The 22,089-nt window shown below is 34.5% G+C and overlaps 1 protein-coding gene across 2 annotated transcripts; it reads left to right on the top strand.

Annotated features, from left to right (window-relative positions):
- Positions 1-255: 255 nt before the first annotated feature.
- On the top strand, positions 256-20,686 carry LOC140964271 (callose synthase 7-like). Of its 2 annotated transcripts, none has more exons than XM_073423903.1 (42): positions 256-926; positions 2,086-2,186; positions 3,060-3,172; positions 3,275-3,362; positions 3,463-3,573; positions 3,661-3,783; positions 5,037-5,126; positions 5,277-5,368; positions 5,441-5,561; positions 6,187-6,321; positions 6,396-6,472; positions 6,575-6,662; positions 7,164-7,277; positions 9,883-10,000; positions 10,225-10,556; positions 10,637-10,689; positions 10,782-10,842; positions 11,678-11,759; positions 11,904-11,953; positions 12,037-12,123; positions 12,309-12,413; positions 12,602-12,696; positions 12,776-12,857; positions 12,934-13,097; positions 13,246-13,369; positions 13,467-13,570; positions 13,661-13,763; positions 13,871-14,022; positions 15,387-15,496; positions 15,587-15,706; positions 15,801-15,869; positions 15,993-16,182; positions 16,262-16,373; positions 16,519-16,638; positions 17,199-17,317; positions 17,407-17,490; positions 17,781-17,893; positions 18,156-18,385; positions 19,030-19,827; positions 19,957-20,007; positions 20,092-20,277; positions 20,351-20,686. In XM_073423903.1, the coding sequence occupies exons 1-42, from the start codon at positions 722-724 to the stop codon at positions 20,588-20,590; spliced, it is 5,712 nt and encodes a 1,903-aa protein (XP_073280004.1). In that variant the 5' UTR covers positions 256-721; the 3' UTR covers positions 20,591-20,686. The 2 variants fall into 2 exon arrangements, with proteins under 2 accessions (XP_073280004.1, XP_073280003.1); XM_073423902.1 differs by having other exon boundaries at positions 5,438-5,561.
- Positions 20,687-22,089: the final 1,403 nt, after the last annotated feature.

Here is a 22,089-nt window from a genome sequence, read left to right as displayed (position 1 = left end):
AATATCATACTCGTATTCTAAAAAAGAAAAAAAAAAAAACACTTCAAGCTCAAGTCCTGTCAATAGTGCATGCAATTATATTATATATTTATAGTTTAAAACAATATCATACTTGTGTTATAAAAAAAACAATCCAATATATTTTAAAAAGTTATTTTAAAAAAATAAAATTTGACCAAGATTATGGATTGATATTCAATCTTCTTAGAGATTATGTACTTCTGATCAATGAAATGTAAAGAGGAGGGAGACAGATGTCGTAGAAATGGTTATAATGTTGTGCAATTCTCCCTCGAAAACTCCACCCTCCTCCAAATCCTCTCATCGAAGCCAATAATCAATGGTGCGATTTGAACGAAGTTTTTAAAGCGAGCAATACCCCACTTGCTTCCCACTACTCTTAAACATCACTAAAGCAAAGCGTAAAGAAGCACCACATGATCACAGATCAGACAAATATTTCTTTACACATCGTTATCCACCCACATTCTTTTCTTCTTCCTAGAGAAAACCCGTTAGAATAATTTAAAGGTTTTGCCCCACTGCTGCTCCAAAGTATCCATCTCCGTGTACCCTTTTCTTTATTGTGTGTATATATGCACACCAATTGACATGTTCTTTTACGCTTTCTCCGGGGAAATTCAGAAGGGTTTTGATGGTTCTATCAGTTTCAGAAGGAAAAAGAAGAAAAAAAGAGGATTTTTACTGGTAGCGTGTTAATATGGCGAGTTCAAGTGGGACCAAAGATGTGGGCCCGCAAAGATCTATGTCGAGGAGGATGACAAAAATGGCCTCCATGGTGGAGGCAGGTGATGATAACACCACGGTGGACAGTGAGACCGTGCCATCGTCTCTTGCTTCCATTGCCCCTATCCTGCGTGTGGCGAATGAGATTGAGCCAGAGAATCGCCGTGTTGCTTATCTCTGTAAGATCGAGTATATATTGAAGTTTGAGCACACATACACGCGTACTATATTTTCATTTGGTTTATCTCGTCTGACTTGCTAGGATTGTAGTGTTTCATTTGTAGTCGGTACAAACCAATCAAATAATTGTTACCTAAATAGTGAGTTAATGTCTTAGATTTGCGGAAAGTTGGATGCAATAAAATCTATGCAAATATTTGGCATTAAACTATGTGTAAGAGTGAGATTCTTGCCATAGTTTGAACACGGATGTTTTGCAAATTCTCACCATTTTAAGACTATTTTTTCCATTAAGTTGCTGTAAAGTTCAAGCATGTTGTAGGAATGATGACCGTAGTTTTATATATTTAGCAGTTTTCAAAATTTTCCCACTTTAAGAGAACTTTAATAAACTTCGTGGCTTCGATAATTAACTGCATTTTTATGTCTACTTGATTGCTATCCAAGATTCTCTCTGTAATTGCATTATTGGCATCTACTTGTTAAAATATGGTACTGCAATGTGTATAACATTCGCAACCAGTTTTTTAGTAGTTTGAAAATTTTTTTATCTGACATATCCATCCCATACAGGTCGGTGCTTTTCTTTTGTTTTATTTAAGAAAACATTATTTGGTTCTTTCATTTATGAACTTAACATAATGCATAGGGGGATTACGGCTTGGTTCTTTCCGCTCTCTTTCAAAGGGAAGAATCCATTCTGTTCCTGCTAAACATCCTCTCGATGAAGATCTAGGGTTTGCTAGTTTTGCTGAGTCATTAATTGCTCTTCAGTTTATCTTTTTTCTCATGTAAGTCCTTGATGCCACTGGAGAATATAGATAATTGGACTCCGATCCATGTCATGGAAAATGAACTTTAGTTTTTTAAGAAAATGCTGGTAAAGCCACAATAGATCCGTTTTCTCATTCCCATCTGTCATTTTCACCCTCACTCACAATCATGTCCACTTCTACCTCTTGTTTGATTTTCTTTACTACTACTTAAAATAAGAAATCGACTAGACATGGGCAAATTTTTATCTTTTGAATCTGGAACCCTTTTTTTTTAATTGAAACCATGCAAAAGAATTAACAGTGTATAAATATTTATTATTCATTCCCTAATCAATATGTTCAGAAGTTAACTTGTTCTTCTTCTTTTTTCATTTATTTGTAGGTCGCTTCCATGCATTTGAGAAGGCGCACCGAATGGATCCAACTTCAAGCGGACGGGGTGTTCGACAGTTTAAGACATATTTACTGCATAGACTTCAAAAGGTGGGTCTGTAATGCTTAAGTTGGTTTTGGTATTCACAATATTTAGAAACCAATAAAACTAATAGTCAAAAGAAGACTTAGAAGTGTATTCTAGTTGAAACTTAACCAACTCCATTTAGTTTCTTTTTAACGGCTGAAGTAAATGGAAGTTCCATAATCCTGAGTCATGTTCGCAAATCAGAATGTGTAAAATTCATTAGTTTGTTTGTCGTTTGGTGCGAATGATAAGACTCCGTGTCCTTGTCTAATCCAACATTTCGCTTGAGTACACTATGATTATTGGAGTTAAAAAAATAATTATGTTATACTTATGTTTCAATATATTATCCCTATATTATAGATTCTTATAATTCAATCCTACTGTCGTTTGGTGCTAATGATAAGACTTCATGTCCTTGTCTAATCCAGCATTTCGCTTGAGTACTATGATTATTGGAGTTAAAAAAATAATTATGTTATACTTATATTTCAATATATTAACCCTATGTTATAGATTCTTATAATTCAATCCTACGAGCTAAACGGTGCCTAATTTGTTTATCAATCAACTTGTTAGTAACTTAATGTTATCGTAAGTTCATCGTTACCAAAAAAAATTTTGTTTTCGCAAGTTCTGGTAATAAGAGTACAGTGTATTATTTTATAATTATTTAATTTTTTTCCATATAAATAGTTCAATTAGTGGTGTCCTAATTTCAAATTTCCTAGGATGTATAAAGTTGATGACAATGAATCACCAGAAAGAAATTTGCAAATATTTAATTCATTTCAGACATTACAGAGTTATCTTGATACTTTCTATCTGAAAGCTTGATATAATCTTTGATTGGTTCAACTCTAACTCGTTATTTTTTACCTCTTCAATTATCGCAGGAAGAACGTGAAACAGAACATGTACTTGCTAATGATGATCCTAGAGAAATCCAGAAATATTACCAGAACTTCTGCAAGAAAAACATAAGAGAGGGCCAATATACAAAAAAGCCGTGAGGCTTTACCTCAAACCAGTTCTATTTTTGATACACATTTAAGGACTTATATGTCACTGTTTAATTATCGCTCCTTTTATTTTGTTTTTCTTTTTAAAGGGAGGAGATAGCTAAGATATATCAGATTGCAACTGTGTTGTATGATGTGCTGAAGACAGTGATACCTTCGTCAAAAGTTGATAATGAGGTTTGATTTATGGTATCCTCTGTGATTCTCAAAATTTTGGAGTATTTTTGACTTCAGTGTTTAATGATATATTTGCTCTTGATTAATACAATGTATGCAGACCCAAAAATATGCCAAAGAAGTCGAGGAGAAGAAAGAGCAAAACGAGCACTACAATATTCTTCCCTTGTACGCTGTCGGAGTTGAGCCAGAAATTATGAAACTCCCTGAGGTTATATTATGAAATGCTCCTCAAATGTCGAGTATTGTTGATGTCTACAGATATCTATTTCCCTTTTACCATTAATTTCTTGACCAGATTAAAGCAGCCCTCCGAGCAATTCGTAATGTGGAAGGTCTTCCATCATTTCTAACTTCTACAGAGAAGGAGAGGCCCGCCCATGACATTCTTGAATGGCTTGCTGTAATATTTGGTTTCCAGGTAAACTCGGGTAACTTATTTGTGCAGCAAGATACATGTCTTGTGAGGATTTGGGTAGATGTACTTGACTACTTGTTAACAATAAGTTGTTTTTTAGCTACAATGAGCTAGATATGTAACTTGAGTTTTAAATGGTGGTAGTGAATTCACACCATGATGCCATCCATCTGGGTAACAATGGATGTATAGTGAACGCATATCCGAGGGAAATAAACAAGGAGAATAATTAGACACGGTTCTGCTGTTATTAAGTTGGTTTTCTTGAATAAAAACTAGGGTACAAGGTCACCTATTTATGTACATAAAGTTTCCTTAAATTGATAACCATTATCCCAAATTATTTGGTACAAAATAATATGATTTTGAATTTAGTTACCTTGATTAGTGTAGGTTTGATTAATAGTATTTATAGCTTGTTTGGTTCAAACTAAATCTAATTATCCAATTCCATGGGATGGAATTATTTACTATATGTTTTTTTTATTAATAGTCTCATTTCATTCATGCAAATATTAATCACATCAACTTGAAAAACAAAAAGAATAGAACCGATAAAGAATACTACAACTAAAAAAGACAGAATAATCTACAAAGTACAAATACGCAATCCTTGAAAGCATATATATGATATTATGATTTTAACAGGGATGGTTTCTTATTTTTATGTTTCTTTATCTTATTATCCATTCTATTGCATAATTTTGTGTCGTATTGTAATAAGCAATGAATATTTAAATTATCACGATCGAGATGTGATATTTTGAATATGCTCAAAAAACATTTCATTTTTTCTGATCCGTTTTCCCGCTGACCACTTAAGTGAAAATGATCTCGTTTATGTGGCTAAGCAGAGTGATACGAACGTGCCGTGTAGCACCAGGAATTTGTTTCAATAAAAGCAGATTGAAATTGTCTTGTGTCCTTACTTATGTGTTATTCCTTCCAATGTTGGGGTAGTCAAAAGAAATTGAATAGAAGACTAAATATACCCAAAATAAAGTAAAAACGAAATGAAAAGAAAAGGCAATAGAAAAAAGTTATGGTTAATCAATGTCTCGGGGATCTTGCCTTTGGGGGACAACTATAAAATATTTATTCTAAAAGTTAACTTCTATGGGAATTTTGACATCGTAAGTTTTACTCATCAGCATACTGACTTGAATCCGTTGCAACTTTATTCATTTTTTCGTTTTGACATATTCATGAATTTGGCAGTTGATTACATATTTTTTGTTCACTGTTGGGTATTAAAGAAAGGAAATGTAGCAAATCAGCGGGAGCACTTGATATTGCTTCTTGCAAATATGGATGTAAGAAAGAAAAATCCTCATGGCTATGAGCAAGTAAGTATTTCATTCATCCTATTATAGCACCAATAAAATCAGATAATTATAATATGTTTACTGTCCCCTTGCCTCTATTTTTATGAGAACTGCATGCCTTTTCTTTTCTTTATGATGTATCTGGAATAATGATGATAAATGTTACTGCAGTTGGATGACGAAACGATCAAGGAATTGATGAACAAAATTTTTAAAAACTATCGGTCATGGTGTAAATATTTACATTTTGACCCAATTCTAGAGTAAGTTGAATTCTTTACAGCTACATTATCACCTCATACCAGGTGATGATAATCAATCTTATTTTCTAGCAGGTCTCCTCGGGATAGGAGGCAACAGGCACGACTTCTTTATATTGGACTTTATCTTCTGATTTGGGGTGAAGCTTCAAATATTCGTTTTATGCCAGAATGCATATGCTTTATTTTTCACCGTGTATGTTCCTTTTCAGTAATTAACTATTACATCTTCCTCGCTATGGAACTATATATGTTGATAGTTTGTTTATAATGTCAAAAAAGGGAAATATTATGTTACATGCCTGTGTTGTTTTTAATCCGTACGTATATCATAGAATGTTAGTGCGTCATCCATGAGGCTCAGTGGCCTGGCTTCAAATTGGATATGATAATATGCTGCATTTTATCTTGCTTGTTCCCATATAGAATTTTGCTCAGCTTGTGAAAGGGAGCTTGATGATAATAAATTAATACATTCTTCCTCTCTCAACGGTTTAACTCTTTATGGGAAGGTAGTCATAAGATTAATATTATGCTTAAAAATGACATCTTAACCACAGATTGTTGGCTTTGACGCATTTGATATCACGTTATTTGATTTTGCATGTTTCCTGATATGCAACTTTTAACTATCATTAAAAAGGGTAGCTCCTTTTTTAAAATAATGAAATAGTAAACAAGCTTATGTTTAAACATCTCGAATATTTATTTTTATTTATGATTTCTATTGTTAATCATTAAGCCGTCCACCACTTATTGGTTCTTTTTTGTGTTTGTCTTCTTTAATGGAAAATGTGACTCTCATTTCTTCTGCATACAAGATGGCAAAAGAGATGCATGGATTTCTGTTTGGCAATGTCCAACAAGTCACTGGAGATACATTTATAATAAATCCTAAAGGCGAGGAAGCATTTCTCAAGGAAGTTGTGACACCTCTTTATGAGGTTCTTCGCAAGGTACATCTTTATTTACCTACTTTTGGTCATATACATTGTTTTGCTTTCTAAATCAATAATCTTCATTCATGAAGGAAGCCAGTGGAAACAAAGATGGGAAAGCAAGCCATTCAACCTGGAGAAACTATGATGATCTTAATGAATACTTTTGGTAATTTAATGGATTATCAATCCTATCTTTCTAGTTTAGTAGATCTCTCATTCTTTGATTTACCTTTGTTGGTTCTTGATATTCCTTTTACTCCTTATACAGGAGTGGAAAGAGTTCAAAGCTGAAATGGCCATTGGATGGAAAAGGGGATTTTTTTGTGCATTCAGATACGGCTAAGCCAGCAAATAAGGTATTTTCTGCAATTTGTTTGCACATAAAAGAGAAGTATAAGGGTTTTCTTATCATGTCTTGTCCTCATTTTTCTTTGCGTCTCTTATTTTATATTGAAACCACCCTAAATTACCTTCAGGTGCAGTTTGACATGGTTTCGTATGCAATAACTAGGAATTTTTTGATGTGTCCTGAAGCATTGATTTCAACATGCTGTTTTGTAGCAAAGTTAACTTTCCATGCATGGTTATTTGATGAACAACACGTTCACTTAACTTCGATGTTCAATTCTTAATCGATAACAAGTAAGCTGCCTTTCCTGATATCCTTGCATGTTGTTTCCTTGTCTTTGTTATTGATCTAGTTACATGAAAAACTAACTTTTCAAGAAAAAGCAGAAAAAAAGATTGCTGCTCAATCACATAACATTCTTATGAAAGTGTTACTTCACTTGTTACTGCCTATATACACTATTCTATCTGCTAAAATGAAGAGCATACTGATTTCGATAGTCTTGCAGAAGGATAACCAGCCTGTGGGAAAACCCAAGACAAATTTTGTTGAAGTTCGTACATTTTGGCACCTTTATCGGGACTTTGACAGAATGTGGATTTTTTTTATATTGGCTCTCCAGGTACTTCAATTTCATACATCTTTCTGTTAATCTTCCATGTATGGATTTGTTGGCTTATATTTATCTTAATTGATGTTATGTTGATCAGCTCTAAGAAAACTTCCCTTGCATTCAAATCATAAAGCACAACCGAAGAAGGATTTTTGGTAGAAGAATAGGAGGAAAAAACGTTTTGGAACTAATTATTTTTTAATTGATGCCTTTTAATGGAAAAATTTAGAACAAATAACTTCATCAGGGAGATGATGGGTGCCTGAGAGATAAAGAGGGATGAGCAATAATTAAGAACGTAAATAATTTCTCTCTATCAATTTAAAGCTATGTTGGATTACTGGATGACCTGGTGTAGAATCTTCATCCTTATTACAATTGTTTTTTATATCTGGATTTGCATTTTATGGTTTGTATATCAGGTCAGATTTGTTGGTTGACCTGCTATATTTTGTGAAGTGAGGATTGGCCTATGCTCATGCTTAGTGTATGGGGTTGTGTAGAACCGAGCGCTTGCCGCTTTACCAAAAGCTATAGCTGGTGGTAATGGTGCAACTCAAATCTTTTAAACCGCACAGCAATTCAAGCACCACGGTTCGATCGCTCTACCAAGCAGGGACAATTATTGCACCCAACAATCTCCCTCCCAATAATTGCACTCCTTGCAATCAATGGGAATCGAACCCGTGACCTTGGCTCTGATACCAATTGTAGGATCGATTAGGGGGCAATCGTTGAGCTACAATAGCTCGGTTCTCGAAATATTGAACACCGATAAACTAAATCGAGTTTGATATGAAATCAAGCGGAAAACACTCGAAATAATCTTTCGTAGAAACCGATTAAATATTTTGTAAATCATTTAAAATATATGCAAGTTGAATGAGTAAAAATATTTTAGTTGAAACATTTTATCAAACACTTGGTATGCAATATTTTGGTATTTGAAGAACACATAAAATGTTTCAACAATGCATCTTTAAAACTATGAAAACGATAATTAAATGCAATAAATAAATAGACACGAATTTGTTTATGGATGTTCGGAGACTTCAAATGCTCCTACGTCACCCCTTCTTCCCCTTAGGAAGGATTCACTGGAAGACTTTGATTTATACAACTACTTGTACAAACCTATTCAGCTAGGACTTACCCACTGCCTAAACTGAACTCCTAGCACTCAAGATTGTAGGCAGCACCTCACAATCAGCATATTGTTTAATGTCTCATATGCAAAAGACTACAAACACAATGTTTTACGTCTTTGTGTAAAGATTCACTCAACTAATCTTTCTGCTCAAACTCTCTTGTATATGTGAGTGATTGTGTGTGTGAGGAATTTATCCTTTACAGTGTGCATCTCAAATGTATCCTCACACAAGGGCTTGTGCTCTCAACTAGTTGATATATTCATGCTAACTGCCCATGCTTTGACTCCACTTCAAAAGCTCTTGTTTGATCTTCAAGATGATGTATTTATAGGCCACAACAATGATATATATGTTAGACACAAGAATATGACCGTTTGGAAAGTTTCTGTACTGTTTCCGAGATTGCAACGGTCAAATTCGCCTTGCTGGACAATTTCCCGACTGGTCAACTCTGGTCAACTCAACTGGTCATTCAGTTCAACTGGTCAGCAGCTGGTTCAGTTCAGTTCAGCTGGTCAGCTGCTGGTTCGGTTCAGTTGGTCTGGTTCAACTGGTCTTCAGCTGGTCTGGTTCAGTTCAGTTGGTTCAGTTCAGCTTGTCTGTTTCAACTGGTCTTCAGCTGGTCTGGTTCAGTTCCAGCTGGTTCAGTTCAGTTTCAGCTGGTGTGCTGAAATCAGCCTAGCTGATTTCAGTTTGTGCAGAACCAGTAGCTTCATCGTCATTTATCAGCCTCTTAAGCTTCGATTCAGACTTTAACTTATGAAGATGATTTGTAGATCTTTGTCTTATCTTTCCAACGCATACTGAATCGCTTCATTTCGATAACCGAGCTGAGAGATATAACTAAAATACTGCAACTGCTCAAACCCAACTGATTGCTGAATTCAGCGATCAGTTCGGTAATTCAGCGATCAGTTAGACCATGATAACATCCGATTTTGCCCAACTGACGTGAAATACGACTTGTTCCAAATTGAGTTTTCTGAACAGGATTGTTGGCGGATTGTCATTTGGATCATCCAGCTGGGAGATATAATCAAAACACAGAAGCTCTCCAGAAATTCAGTTTGTGCAGAATTCAGTTTCAGCTTGCTTCTTGTGTTAACAACTTCACACTTGAGTAAATATGTTAGAAACACAATAACAAGTTTTGTTAACATCAAAATCAAGATTGCGAACTTGAAAAGTTCCAACAGGTTGTAATAGAATGAGATGAGAATTTTTATCAGCCGTTTTTGTTAAAGGGTATTCGAGTAAAACGGCAAGAAACCCACCCTTGTAACTTCATATCCTATTGTATTTATTTAGCATCTTCGGTTGGGACCCCATCTAAATGGTGCAACATTATGAAAGCTTGTTATTTGATTATTTTATTCATTAATATGTTTTGAGTCGCTATTTTTTTCTTGATTTGTACTTGGTTGGTTGGTTCGTGTAGATATGAATCCCCCTTTATATTTCAGGCAATGATAATAATTGCATGGCATCAGCGTGGATCCTCAAGTGTTCTTTTCGACGATGTTGTCTATCGAAGTGTTTCAAGCATATTTGTCACTGCAGCCTTTTTAAATTTTTTGAGAGGTACTTGTGGTAATCTTTTATATGTGTTGACTGTTGTGTCCATGACTCCATGTTCATTTCTCTATTTCTGTCTCTTTGATATTTTGATTTTTGTTTCTTCTATCTCTGACTAAAGTCTCTAATCAGTGTCAGTTATTTTTCCAGTTGTTTTTTACCAGACTAAAGAGTGTCCTCCATTATAGCTGTAATAAAATTCACTACACGTCTACCTTCTTTTACTGCAGCTGTCCTGGATATAGTCCTTAGTTTTAAGGCCTGGAGGAGCCTAAAGTCATTCCAGATACTCCGGTATCTCCTGAAATTTATAGTTGCTGCATTTTGGCTAGTGATCATGCCAGTTACTTATTCAAGATCTTTTCAGAATCCATCTGGGCTACTGAAATTCTTCAATAATTTGGGAGCAGATTGGCAGAGCCATTCATTGTATTATTACTGTGTTGCAATTTATTTAATACCAAATATATTAGCTGCCTTTCTGTTTCTATTTCCTTTCCTGAGGAGATCCATGGAACGTTCAGATTGGCATATTATTATCATGTTGATGTGGTGGGCTCAGGTATGTTTCTTTGCAAATCTATGCTATTGATGAAATTGATGTTTTAATGGATAATTACGAGTGTCATCACTGTATTTTAGCCGAAGCTATATGTTGGAAGAGGCATGCATGAAGACATGTTTTCTCTTCTAAAGTAAGAAGCATATGGATAAGAAGATCTGAACGAGTTCAAGTTCATCTTTCCTAGTTTTGCCTAATTTTATACGTAACCTTCTTTATGTTTAGATACACACTCTTTTGGATTACACTGCTAATAAGCAAGCTAGCATTCAGCTTTTATGTTGAGGTAATATCTTTCTGTATTGTAGGAGTTTCATATTTTATTTCTTTGATATATCGAGCAACACTTGGTGGTATTGGACTTTTTTCATTCTTATGGCGTTGAATATGTATTTCTCTCAAGCCATACGCTTCTACCCTAGGCATTATGTTCCTGAAACTAAAACTGTTCTCTAGCTGTTTCTGAGCATTATTTCACTTCTGCTTGTACCACGATGGAAACTTTATGTGGCATATTCATTGTTTATTGAAGATAGAATTATTCATTGTTTATTGAAGATAGAATTGTACATACAAAGCTTGATGATGTCAAGAGAGGGCATCTTCAATGAATTTGGGGGGATGACGAGAAATCTGGACAATCGCTTAGGCCTATTTTGCTTTCTGTACCGAACAAACAGATATCGAGTCTTCTGAGATTACTTGTATCCATCATATTTTTATATGAATCAATATACAAGGTTTCTCGCTCCAAGTAAGCTGGTGTGGATTGGAGAATTCATGGAGAAGCTCAAAATACTTTCTGTAAATATGTATTTTGACTCTCAGTTCTGGAGTCCAAGACCAGGAATAAAATAAAAAAGTTTAATTTTACACTCAATTACAGGTTCTGACTTTAAATTTGATATACCATCTTACTTTTTCTTATGAGATCAAGGCTTGATCTACCTGCATAGTGCATATTGTATTCAATTCTTTTGTTTCAGTTTCCAGACATAAGCATGTCTTAGAATGGGGAGGATTCTTTTTAAATGCACACTCAGTATCTTGTATTTTTGTGTTAAATATGTGTTTTATCAGTTTTATTCATATTTTTAACACCTTCTTTTTGGTCTGATTAGATATTGCCATTAATTGAACCAACAAAGACTATCATGAATCTCACTGTCAGTAGCTATGATTGGCATGAATTTTTTCCTAATGGTAATTTCTTTGCCGCTTGGAAAAAATATTATTTGCACTTTCATGAATTTTTCCTAATGGCAACTTCTTTTCCACAAGAAAAAGTTAGTGTTTGTTACTTTCAAGATTGTGATGGAATCAATTTGCTTTTGCTACATGATGCAGTTACGCATAATATTGGTGTTGTTATTGCAATATGGGCTCCAATTGTTTTGGTATGTAATAAAACATATATCAATGTGAAAATTTATTCCCGAAATGCGAACTTATATCATATCAAATGATTACTTGCATTTAGGTCTATTTTATGGATACCCAAATATGGTATGCTATCTTCGCAACTCTTGTTGGTGGGATACATGGAGCATTCAGTCATCTTGGAGAGGTAAAGGGTTCTTATTTTATAATTTGGTTTGATATTGTTAAAATCTGTTTGTTTGCTGTCATGCTTAGTTACAGAACTCATTGAGTGCTTTACAGAGTGGAAAAGATGATGTACATGGTTAATTTTGCTGTCATACTAATTTTTCTCTGTCTTTCTTCCTCTCTTTCTCTACCCCCAAATTGTAGATCCGGACACTTGGTATGATAAGGGCTAGATTCGAATCTGTTCCTTCAGCTTTCAGCGAGCGCCTTGTTCCATATTCCAAAGAGGAAGCCAGACAAAATCTGCAGGTAATAAAATTTGTGCGTGTTCTCATGATCGTTGGATGTTTCGAATATATCTATTTAGGTATGCGAGAAACATATTTCATGGTCGTTATTCTTTATTTAATATCTCACAACTCATTTTCTGTCTTTTGTCTATTGAAATTTACACCTATGTACTTTTTTCCTGGTTGATGTGTGAGCTGTTATGGCAGGATGACACTACAGAAAGGATAAGCATTGCAAAGTTCTCGCAAATGTGGAATGAATTTATACTATCTATGAGAAACGAGGATTTGATTAGCCACAAGTTGGTATTTTGATTTCTTGTTGTCAGCATGTTTTAAAACCTAATTGTTGGAAAGTTTATCTCTGCATCAAATTTTCAGGGAAAGAGACCTGCTTCTTGTTCCATATTCATCTGGTGAAGTCTCTGTTGTCCAGTGGCCTCCTTTCTTACTTGCTAGCAAGGTAAAATTAGTTTGGTTCACCCTTATTGAACTGTCAAGTGCTTTTCTTCTCTACTCATTATTCATTTTGCGAGTAGATTCCAATCGCATTAGACATGGCAAAAGACTACAATGAGAGGGAAGATGCTGATCTCTTCAAGAAAATTAAGACTGACGATTTCATGTATTTTGCAATTATTGAATGCTATGAGACACTGAGGGACATCCTAATTGCCCTTTTGGTGAATGACGGGGAAAAGAAGTAAGAGCCATGAGTGGTTAACTTTCCTTTGCCCCATAAACTCTTAATGATCCTGAATTTATGATTATATTTGTTCATGGACAAGGAAATCTAGTGTTATCCTTGATGAAATAGTTTTTTATTTTATTGAATCTTTGTCCATTTTTAGAGTTATTTGGAGAATATGTCGTGAAGTGGAAAGGAGCATTCGGAATCAAAGATTCTTGAAGGAATTTCGGATGAGTGGCCTGCCTTTGCTAAGTGATAAATTGGATAAATTTTTAAACCTTCTTGTAAGTTTGATTATTGAAGTGTCTTCTTCACCAAATTCCTTATGGAAATCAATTTTTTTCTTGCCATTTCTGTGTTACAAATGTTGTATGTTTGCAGATGGAAGAAAATGGAGATGATCAGTCATATAGATCTCATATGATTAACACTTTCCAGGATATTATAGAGATTATCATCCAGGATGTGATGAATAATGGCCATGAGTATGTATCTCTGTGGATAATGTTGACTGCTTTCTTTATAACAGTTTACTTTCAATGTTTTTAGATGTACTATTTCCTTTCTTCTGTCAGGGTTCTGAAGGAAGTTTATACATTTCAAGAAAATAACAAAAAAGAGGAGAAGTTTCAAAACATAAACATTGATCTCTTACATAGCAGGTCGTGGAGGGAAAAGGTATTGGGCTATCACTTTGATAAATTTCACAATTCTATTTTGATATTTTTTTATTAATTTTTCCTTGTTTTTGGAAATTTTTTCCTTATGTTTTAAATATTGTGTAGGTTGTCAGACTTCATTTGCTTTTGACAGTGAAAGAATCAGCAATAAATGTGCCCATGAATTTAGAAGCTCGTCGACGCCTGACTTTTTTTGCCAATTCCTTATTTATGATAATGCCTAGAGCCCCAAAAGTTCGTAACATGCTCTCTTTTAGGTTAGTTCTCAACCAGAAAGCCTCACGTTTCTTGTGTGCTGACTCACATTTCAATGAATTTGATATGTTCAAGGAAAACGCTGTAATTTTTTAATTACGCAGCTAAATTTTATCCTGTTAAGATGTGTAGCTTCATGAGAAGTATTCAGGTCTTGGGCCTCAATTCGAATGCCCTTGGTGTTTTTGATGTTGTGCAAAGGATCCACACTCTAAACAGTGTGGACTAAATATTGTTTACCTGATCGATATAGATATAACAGAGATGTATCATTTACCTTGGAAAGCTAGACATCATTGATTTAGTCAATAAAGGATTTTGTAAAGAAAATAAATTAGATACGAGAAATATAATTTAAAACCTCAAGTCTGTTTTTTTGCATTTGAAATTGTACGGATGATAGATTGGACGTGGTAAAAATTTCGAGCAAAATACGTGCATTTCTGTATTAAGTTGCACAATTAATTGATTTTTTTTAAAATATGTACTTCTTTACTGAATTTTTTGAAAAAGTAATGTTGCTGGACTTTTTTGGTAAGATTGTGAATGATTTAGTGACACATGTGGGGCGAGGAAAAATGGTGGATATTAGTAACTTGAATTACATGAAGAATGTGGGAATGGAATGTATTTATTAAATCCCATCATTTTAATCTAGTTATCATATGATTTTGGGGCTATGTTTAGTGAATTCGCTTTTGATGTACCAAAAATAGTTTTTAAAAGGTTGACCTCTCAATAAATATGTATATGTGAGATGTTTTTGTAGTATTTTATATAAAACTTATAGTTCATTTAGAATTTTAGAAACAAAAAATATGCCAGTATTTCTGAGACTGGATTATCTGAGCAGTCCTTGATTTCTGGAGGAACCTTGGGTTGTTATGAACGTGAGAATTGAAAATTTTGCCCAAGATCTTGTCATTCAAACAACAAAGTGGCATATAACAGTTTTAGAATCTTACATGCACTCTGACAATTGAGACTTTCGTTGCTCTTTTTAGGATCACATTACCCTACCCTTTGGCGCTTGATGATGCATCACCTAAATATTTTATTCCATTATTATGTGTGCAATTAGAAGTTTTGATTGTAAAATTCATTCAATTGAAATGCGTCAGTTTGAAGAAATATTTTGTGCTTCTGTAGAAGAGTTTGGTCAAACTATATCGCAGAAGATGAAAAATGTCCCCATTATGCTGTGACTTCATCTTTTACCAGTTTATGTGAATTGGAAATGTATTTTAAGGATTTTTTATCTGTTAATGAAGAACTTTAATTTCTTTATTATATGAGAAACATAATAGTAACGATGAACAGTCATTTGCTATTCTCGTAAAAGTTCATGGTCATTTATATTCCTCAGTATTTTGACACCATACTATAAAGAAGAGGTTCTTTATTCGACCGATGAGCTTAACAAGGAAAATGAGGATGGCATAAGTATTCTATTTTACCTCCAGAAAATATATCCGGGTGAGTTTTGGATTCTTCACCTCCGTGCTTTAGATTTATCATTATGACTAATGTAATATACTCTTGCACTGATGACTGTCTCATTTAAAGACGAGTGGAAAAACTACGAGGAGCGGATCAATGATTCAAAACTCGTTTATGCCGGCAAAGACCAGGCAGAATTGGTTCGTCAATGGGTATCTTACCGGGCTCAGACTCTATCTCGGACAGGTCAGACAATTATTGGCTTTAAATTTAAAAATAATAAGGTTACAATGCTTTTGTTTTGGCCATTGATTCTATGTTTTTCTTGTTGGAACACCAGTGAGAGGGATGATGTACTACAGGGAGGCTTTGGAACTTCAATGCTTTTTGGATTTTGCTGATGATAAGGGTTGGTGGATCTCTTTCTCTAATCTTTTAACTGTAAATTTTCACGTATTTTTGGGTTTCTTTTTATAAGCTTTCAATTGGTGCAAAGTCATAGGTTAACCAACATTTCGTGGTTCTTATCCAGCTATTTTTGGTGGTTATCGGGCAATTGATAAAAATCAGAGTGACTACAGGATACTCAAGGAACAAGCACAAGCTTTGGCCGATCTGAAATTCACCTATGTAGTGTCTTGTCAAGTTTACGGTATGCAGAAAAAATCCAGGGATATTCGAGATCAGCGCTGCTATGCCAATATTTTGAATCTAATGCTGACGTAAGTTTCAATCTAAGAAATGACTCAATTTTGGAAATTTCGATATAGTTTTTACAAATTTTCAGATAAATCCTTGTAGGCATGCATCTCTGCGTGTTGCTTATATAGATGAGAGGGAAGAGACAGTCAATGGAAACTCTGAGAAGATTTATTATTCTGTCCTGGTCAAGGGAGGGGACAAGTTGGATGAGGTATGAAGTTCACCATGACTAGGCCTTCTGCAAAGAAATTTTTTCGTGGAATGAAATAAAGGATTTGTGAACTCTAATTCAACGATGACTCATCTTTTTGCTTGCTTTGTATTTTCTAATTGATGTCTAAATGCCTTGTTACCAGGAAATATATCGTATCAAGCTTCCCGGTAATCCAAAAATTGGTGAAGGGAAACCTGAGAATCAAAATCATGCTATTATTTTTACTCGTGGAGAAGCTTTGCAGACCATAGACATGAATCAGGTCAGTGTAATTTTCTTTGTCAACATACAAGATTGGAAATTGGTTTTGGTGAGTATCTACTGAAAAAAACCTGTTTTTTTTTAATGTTCAAAACAAAAATACTCGGGAGATGCTAGTATGAATACATTCATGGGAGACACTTCTTAATTTTTAACACTCGAGTGATGCCAGTTCCAATATTCTTTCCAGCGGCTCTTGTTAATTTTTGTCGGGTAGCAGCAGTTGTCCCTATCGTTCTGTGTGGCAGTCTGTGGTAGAACAAATAATAAGGCGATGTTTGGATTGCTACTGTAGTAATACCAAACTACTTTTAAAAGGTCTCAATTCAAACAAATAACCTATCTTAACGATGTAACATTAGTAAAATTATAATAATAAAAATGATATTCATTTTCTCCCAAATGGATTCTATGATAGAATCCAGGCAAGGCTAATGGATGTAGCCTAGCAGTATTGTCGACAATTGGGCTCTCTTTTCTCCTGCTGGAGGGGAAATAGATCTTATATTATAACTGTCCATCCAAATGAACATAATTCTATCAATAATTTTTGTTCCTCAGGATAATTATTTTGAGGAAGCTTTCAAGATGCGTAATGTGTTGGAGGAATTTTTAAAAACTCATCATGGACAAAGAAGGCCCACAATATTGGGTATAAGGGAGCATATTTTCACTGGAAGGTTTGTTTTTGGATTCACAGGGCTGCACTATATCAAATAATAGGTATGGTAAATTTGTACTTGATTGACTCCTTTTCTTTTTATCACAGCGTTTCTTCACTCGCCTGGTTCATGTCCAATCAAGAAACTAGCTTCGTCACCATTGGGCAAAGAATTTTGGCAAACCCTTTAAGGTAAATGGTTTTCCACAACAGCCAATTTCTTTAACATTGCGGCATTATAACTTTGTTTGTGATTTATCAATTCAAATGAAGTCTCAATTTTCATTCTTGGTTTGTTAACTTGATGTTGTCGATGCTTCTAAATGCTTCAGATAGTGTCTTAACTCTTAAGCTTGTCCTGCATTCTGGTGTTGATTTTGCGGATGATTGTTGATCTGCACCTCATGGTTTTAAGGCTATTCTGAACACAATTAAATGTGGTGATATGTTTTTGTTTTCAACATCACATTTTTCTTAAACAGGGTAAGATTTCACTATGGGCATCCTGACATTTTTGATAGACTCTTTCATTTGACAAGAGGGGGCATAAGCAAAGCTTCGAGAGTAATAAACTTGAGCGAAGATATATTTTCTGGTGATTTTATTTTAAATTTTCTTTAAAGTTGTGCTTGGGTTGATGGATTTCAAATTACATGACTTGCTTGGATGAATAAAATTAAAGTGAAAATCCTATCCATATCAAGTTATGCAATTTCAATTTTCAATAGTTTTTTTAGTAAAAATTCAATCCCTTAAATCCATCAATCCAAGTACAATCTAAGTTACTTTTTTTTTATTTAACTTGTTGATTGAGTTACTTTCTCTAGGTTGCAACTTAACTTTATTGCTTTCTCTAGGTTACAATTCAACTTTACGTAGGGGCTATGTAACACATCATGAATACATTCAAGTAGGCAAGGGCCGAGATGTTGGTATGAACCAGATATCTCTTTTTGAGGCAAAGGTTGCAAATGGCAACGGTGAGCAGACGCTTAGCCGAGATGTCTACAGACTTGGACGTCGCTTTGATTTTTATAGAATGTTGTCCTTCTACTTCACCACTGTGGGCTTTTACTTCAGTAGTATGGTATACACAAGATTACTCACACTTCTTATCATGCTTTCTCAAATTATATGTCATTCGATGCTCATTGTTGCTAATATCAGTAGTTACTTAAATTAGCTTTAATATTAGATTTATCAATATGAAAATTCACAAGTGAACAGAGGTCGTATTTGGATTTGTGAAAATAATTCGAGGAAATGATACAAATGACTCAATTTTGCAGGAATTTGAAATGCATTTTATTACTTAATAAACAAATACAAGGGGAGGGATTTCAAATTTATGGATTTCAAAATTACCTAAATAAGTGGGATGCATTTTATTCTTGGTTTTAAAATCCTTTTATTTCAAATCATCCCATCCAAATGTATCCTGAAGTTGTATTTCGATGGAAAGATTTGATTTGAAAAAAGATATTTGATTCATGGAATTTCAATGACTCAATCCATATACGATCTAAGCTACTTGTTTAATCTCCTTAGATAATCTTGTTGAAGTATGTCCCCCCCACCCCCCCCCCCTTCCCTTTTTATGAAGAACATTGGCGATCAGTGATATAATCCAAGTGCCAATCTGTCTGATCAAGTTGTGTCCTTGCATTTTCCATCATTTGCGTCTTATTAAATCAACCTTAATTAATTTGGGTTCAACCTGGAAATTTCCAGGTTACTGTTCTTACTGTTTATGTGTTCTTATATGGACGCCTATATATGGTCTTGAGTGGTTTGGAAAGACGTATTCTAGAGGATCCGTCTTTGCGTCAGAGTAAAGCTCTGGAGGAGGCTTTGGCTACCCAGTCATTCTTTCAGCTTGGTTTGTTACTTGTGCTACCTATGGTGATGGAAATTGCTCTCGAAAGAGGATTTCGCACTGCTATTGGTGATTTCATAATCATGCAACTGCAGCTGGCGTCTGTATTCTTCACATTTCAGCTTGGGACTAAAGCCCATTATTATGGCAGAACTATTCTGCATGGAGGCGCCAAATACCGAGCCACCGGTCGTGGTTTTGTTGTTTTTCATGACAAGTTTGCTGATAATTACAGAATGTATTCTCGTAGTCACTTTGTAAAGGGTTTAGAGCTTTTAATACTGTTGATAGTTTATGAGGTCTATGGACATTCTTATCGCAATTCATCGCTGTACTTCTTCATCACTTTTTCAATGTGGTTCCTTGTTGCTTCCTGGTTATTTGCTCCTTTTATTTTTAATCCATCTGGATTCGAGTGGCAAAAAACAGTGGATGATTGGACGGATTGGAAAAGGTGGATGGGAAACCGTGGCGGGATTGGGATCTCTCCAGATAAAAGCTGGGAATCCTGGTGGAATGAAGAACAAGAACACTTGAAATACACAAATATGAGGGGTAGAATTCTTGAGATTGTCCTTGCATTCCGCTTTTTCATTTACCAATTCGGGATCGTGTACCAGCTTAAGATATCACATGGAAGCAAGAATATATTGGTAATAGCTGTTATTGCAATCTCTATTTTTGTTCTGTTATTCTAATCTCTATTTTGTTATTTTCTTCTGCTTTTCATCCTTCTCTTCTCTGTTTCCCGTCATCGCTTTTTCTTGCTATCATCACCACAGGTTTATGGCCTTTCTTGGTTTGTTATGTTAACCGCTCTTCTGGTCTTAAAGGTAAGCCTTTATCTCCTCAGTTCTTCGCCACCTCTACGGTAACACAATATTCACTTGCTTTTATAACCATTTTTTTTACAACAGATGGTGTCAATGGGTAGACGAAGATTTGGTACCGACTTTCAGCTTATGTCCAGGATTCTTAAATTGCTTTTGTTCCTTGGATTTGTATCGGTTATGGTTGTACTATTTGTGGTGTGTGATCTAACTGTTAGTGATATATTTGCTGCTCTCTTGGCCTTCATGCCCACTGGTTGGGCCCTTATTCTGGTAAGTTTCATATGCTATCGACAGTTTTTTGATTTGACAGGCAAGTTCTGGTACTTACTTTTCATATTTACAGATTGCTCAAGCATGTAGGCCGTGTTTAAAGGGTATTGGGATATGGGATTCGGTGATGGAGCTGTCTAGAGCGTATGAAGCCATAATGGGGCTCATTATCTTCATGCCGGTGGTTGTGTTATCTTGGTTCCCCTTCGTATCCGAATTCCAGACGAGGCTTCTTTTCAATCAAGCTTTCAGTCGAGGACTACAGATTTCGATGATTTTGGCTGGGAAGAAAGACAAGACACCATCTAGTTGATTTTTCTTATTTTTACACTGTATCTTGTTCGAACTTTGGATCGATGATAAATAGATGGAGCCTGATTTGGGAATGTAGAGTTATGTTTGTTGTTTCTGTCTTCCTGTTAGGATATAAAATGTGTTAGAATCGAAAATGATCTTAATATAGTGAATAAAAACTTTAAAATATTTTACGATTAAAAAAACTACAATAATTTGTTTTTGAAATGTTAAAAAATTATTGAGCATCGAGAAATTAAATCGAGTTTGTAAACTCAAAATAATCTCTGAAATCGATTAAATATTTTGTAAAACATTTAAAAGATATGAAAGTTGGGTGTATGAAAATAATTTGGTAATACACTTAAAATGATTCAAAAATAAATAAATGCGATAAAATAAATAAACACAAATTTGTTTATGAATATTCAGATGGTAATAATTCATATGCATTCTTTCTTCTACTTGAGAAGGTATTCAGTAGAAGATTTTGATTTATACAATCTTTGTACGAACTCACGTATACTTAAAGACTTATCTATTGCCTAATCGAAATTTCTAGCAAATTCTCTATTATAGTCTGTAACTTCAAAATCCGCATAATGTTTAATGTCTCTTATGTCAAGATTACAAATGATTCGGTGTGTGATGATTTAAACATTTACAAATATATTTCTCTCAATCGTATTCTTACACACAAGGAAAAAGTTCTCACTAACCTGATATATCTATCAAGACTCCCTTTTTGAGAACTCTTCTTTGTGGGCGAGCTTACTTTGTATTTCTTGCTCTAATATGCCCAATGCTCCAAACCTTTTAAATATTCTCTTCTCTATTGTGATTTGATCTTCGCAAGAATATGACTGTTTGAAAAGGTTTTATACGATTTCTAGCTTTGAAACGGTCATGTTCACATTTATGTCCATTTGGTCCCCGATAGTGATATGAACGCTTGATCTTGTCTGATCTGTTCAGCTTGGTTTGATTTGATATAATTCGAGCTGATCTGTTTTTTATTATAACTCTTGATTCATATATTTTTTAGCAAAGTTATGAATTTAAAATTTGTTTTCATTTATCTTAGTTTTTCATAAAATCAAGAATCACTTAATTTCACATTAATATGAGATATACTGAAAATACCAGACTATATACAATATGTAACTTATTATCTAATAAGTACAAAACCAGCAACTCCCTCGCAATTTTTCTCCTATTTAAGCTCTGATTTAGGTTTCGACTTGTGAAGAAGATTTGTATATCATTGTCTTAGCTTCGTAACACATAGTGAATCATTCCATTTCGATTATCGAGCTGACATATATTTCCAAAATACCATAACTGCTCCTTTCAAGCTGGTTGTTGTTTCTGCTTCGTCTTGGTCAACCTTGCAACTACTATTTCTCCTAGATAACATCCGAAATAGTCTAATTGATAAAAATATGACTTGTATCAATTTGCATTTTCTGTTAAGCTGTTTTGGTTGCTAGTCATTTACATCACCGAACTATGAGATAT

Source organism: Primulina huaijiensis, chromosome 18, assembly GCF_012295235.1.
Source record: "Primulina huaijiensis isolate GDHJ02 chromosome 18, ASM1229523v2, whole genome shotgun sequence".
NCBI classification, from domain to species: Eukaryota; Viridiplantae; Streptophyta; class Magnoliopsida; order Lamiales; family Gesneriaceae; genus Primulina; species Primulina huaijiensis.
This window is presented reverse-complemented; position numbering and strand designations above follow the sequence as displayed.

Coding starts and splice junctions, on each gene's coding strand:
- LOC140964271 (XM_073423902.1), top strand. CDS start 722: ATGGCGAGTTCAAGTGGGACCAAAGATGTGGGCCCGCAAAGATCTATG. Junction 927..2,085: donor TCGCCGTGTTGCTTATCTCT/GTAAGATCGAGT, acceptor ATTTATTTGTAG/GTCGCTTCCATGCATTTGAG. Junction 10,557..10,636: donor TGTTGATGTGGTGGGCTCAG/GTATGTTTCTTT, acceptor ACTGTATTTTAG/CCGAAGCTATATGTTGGAAG.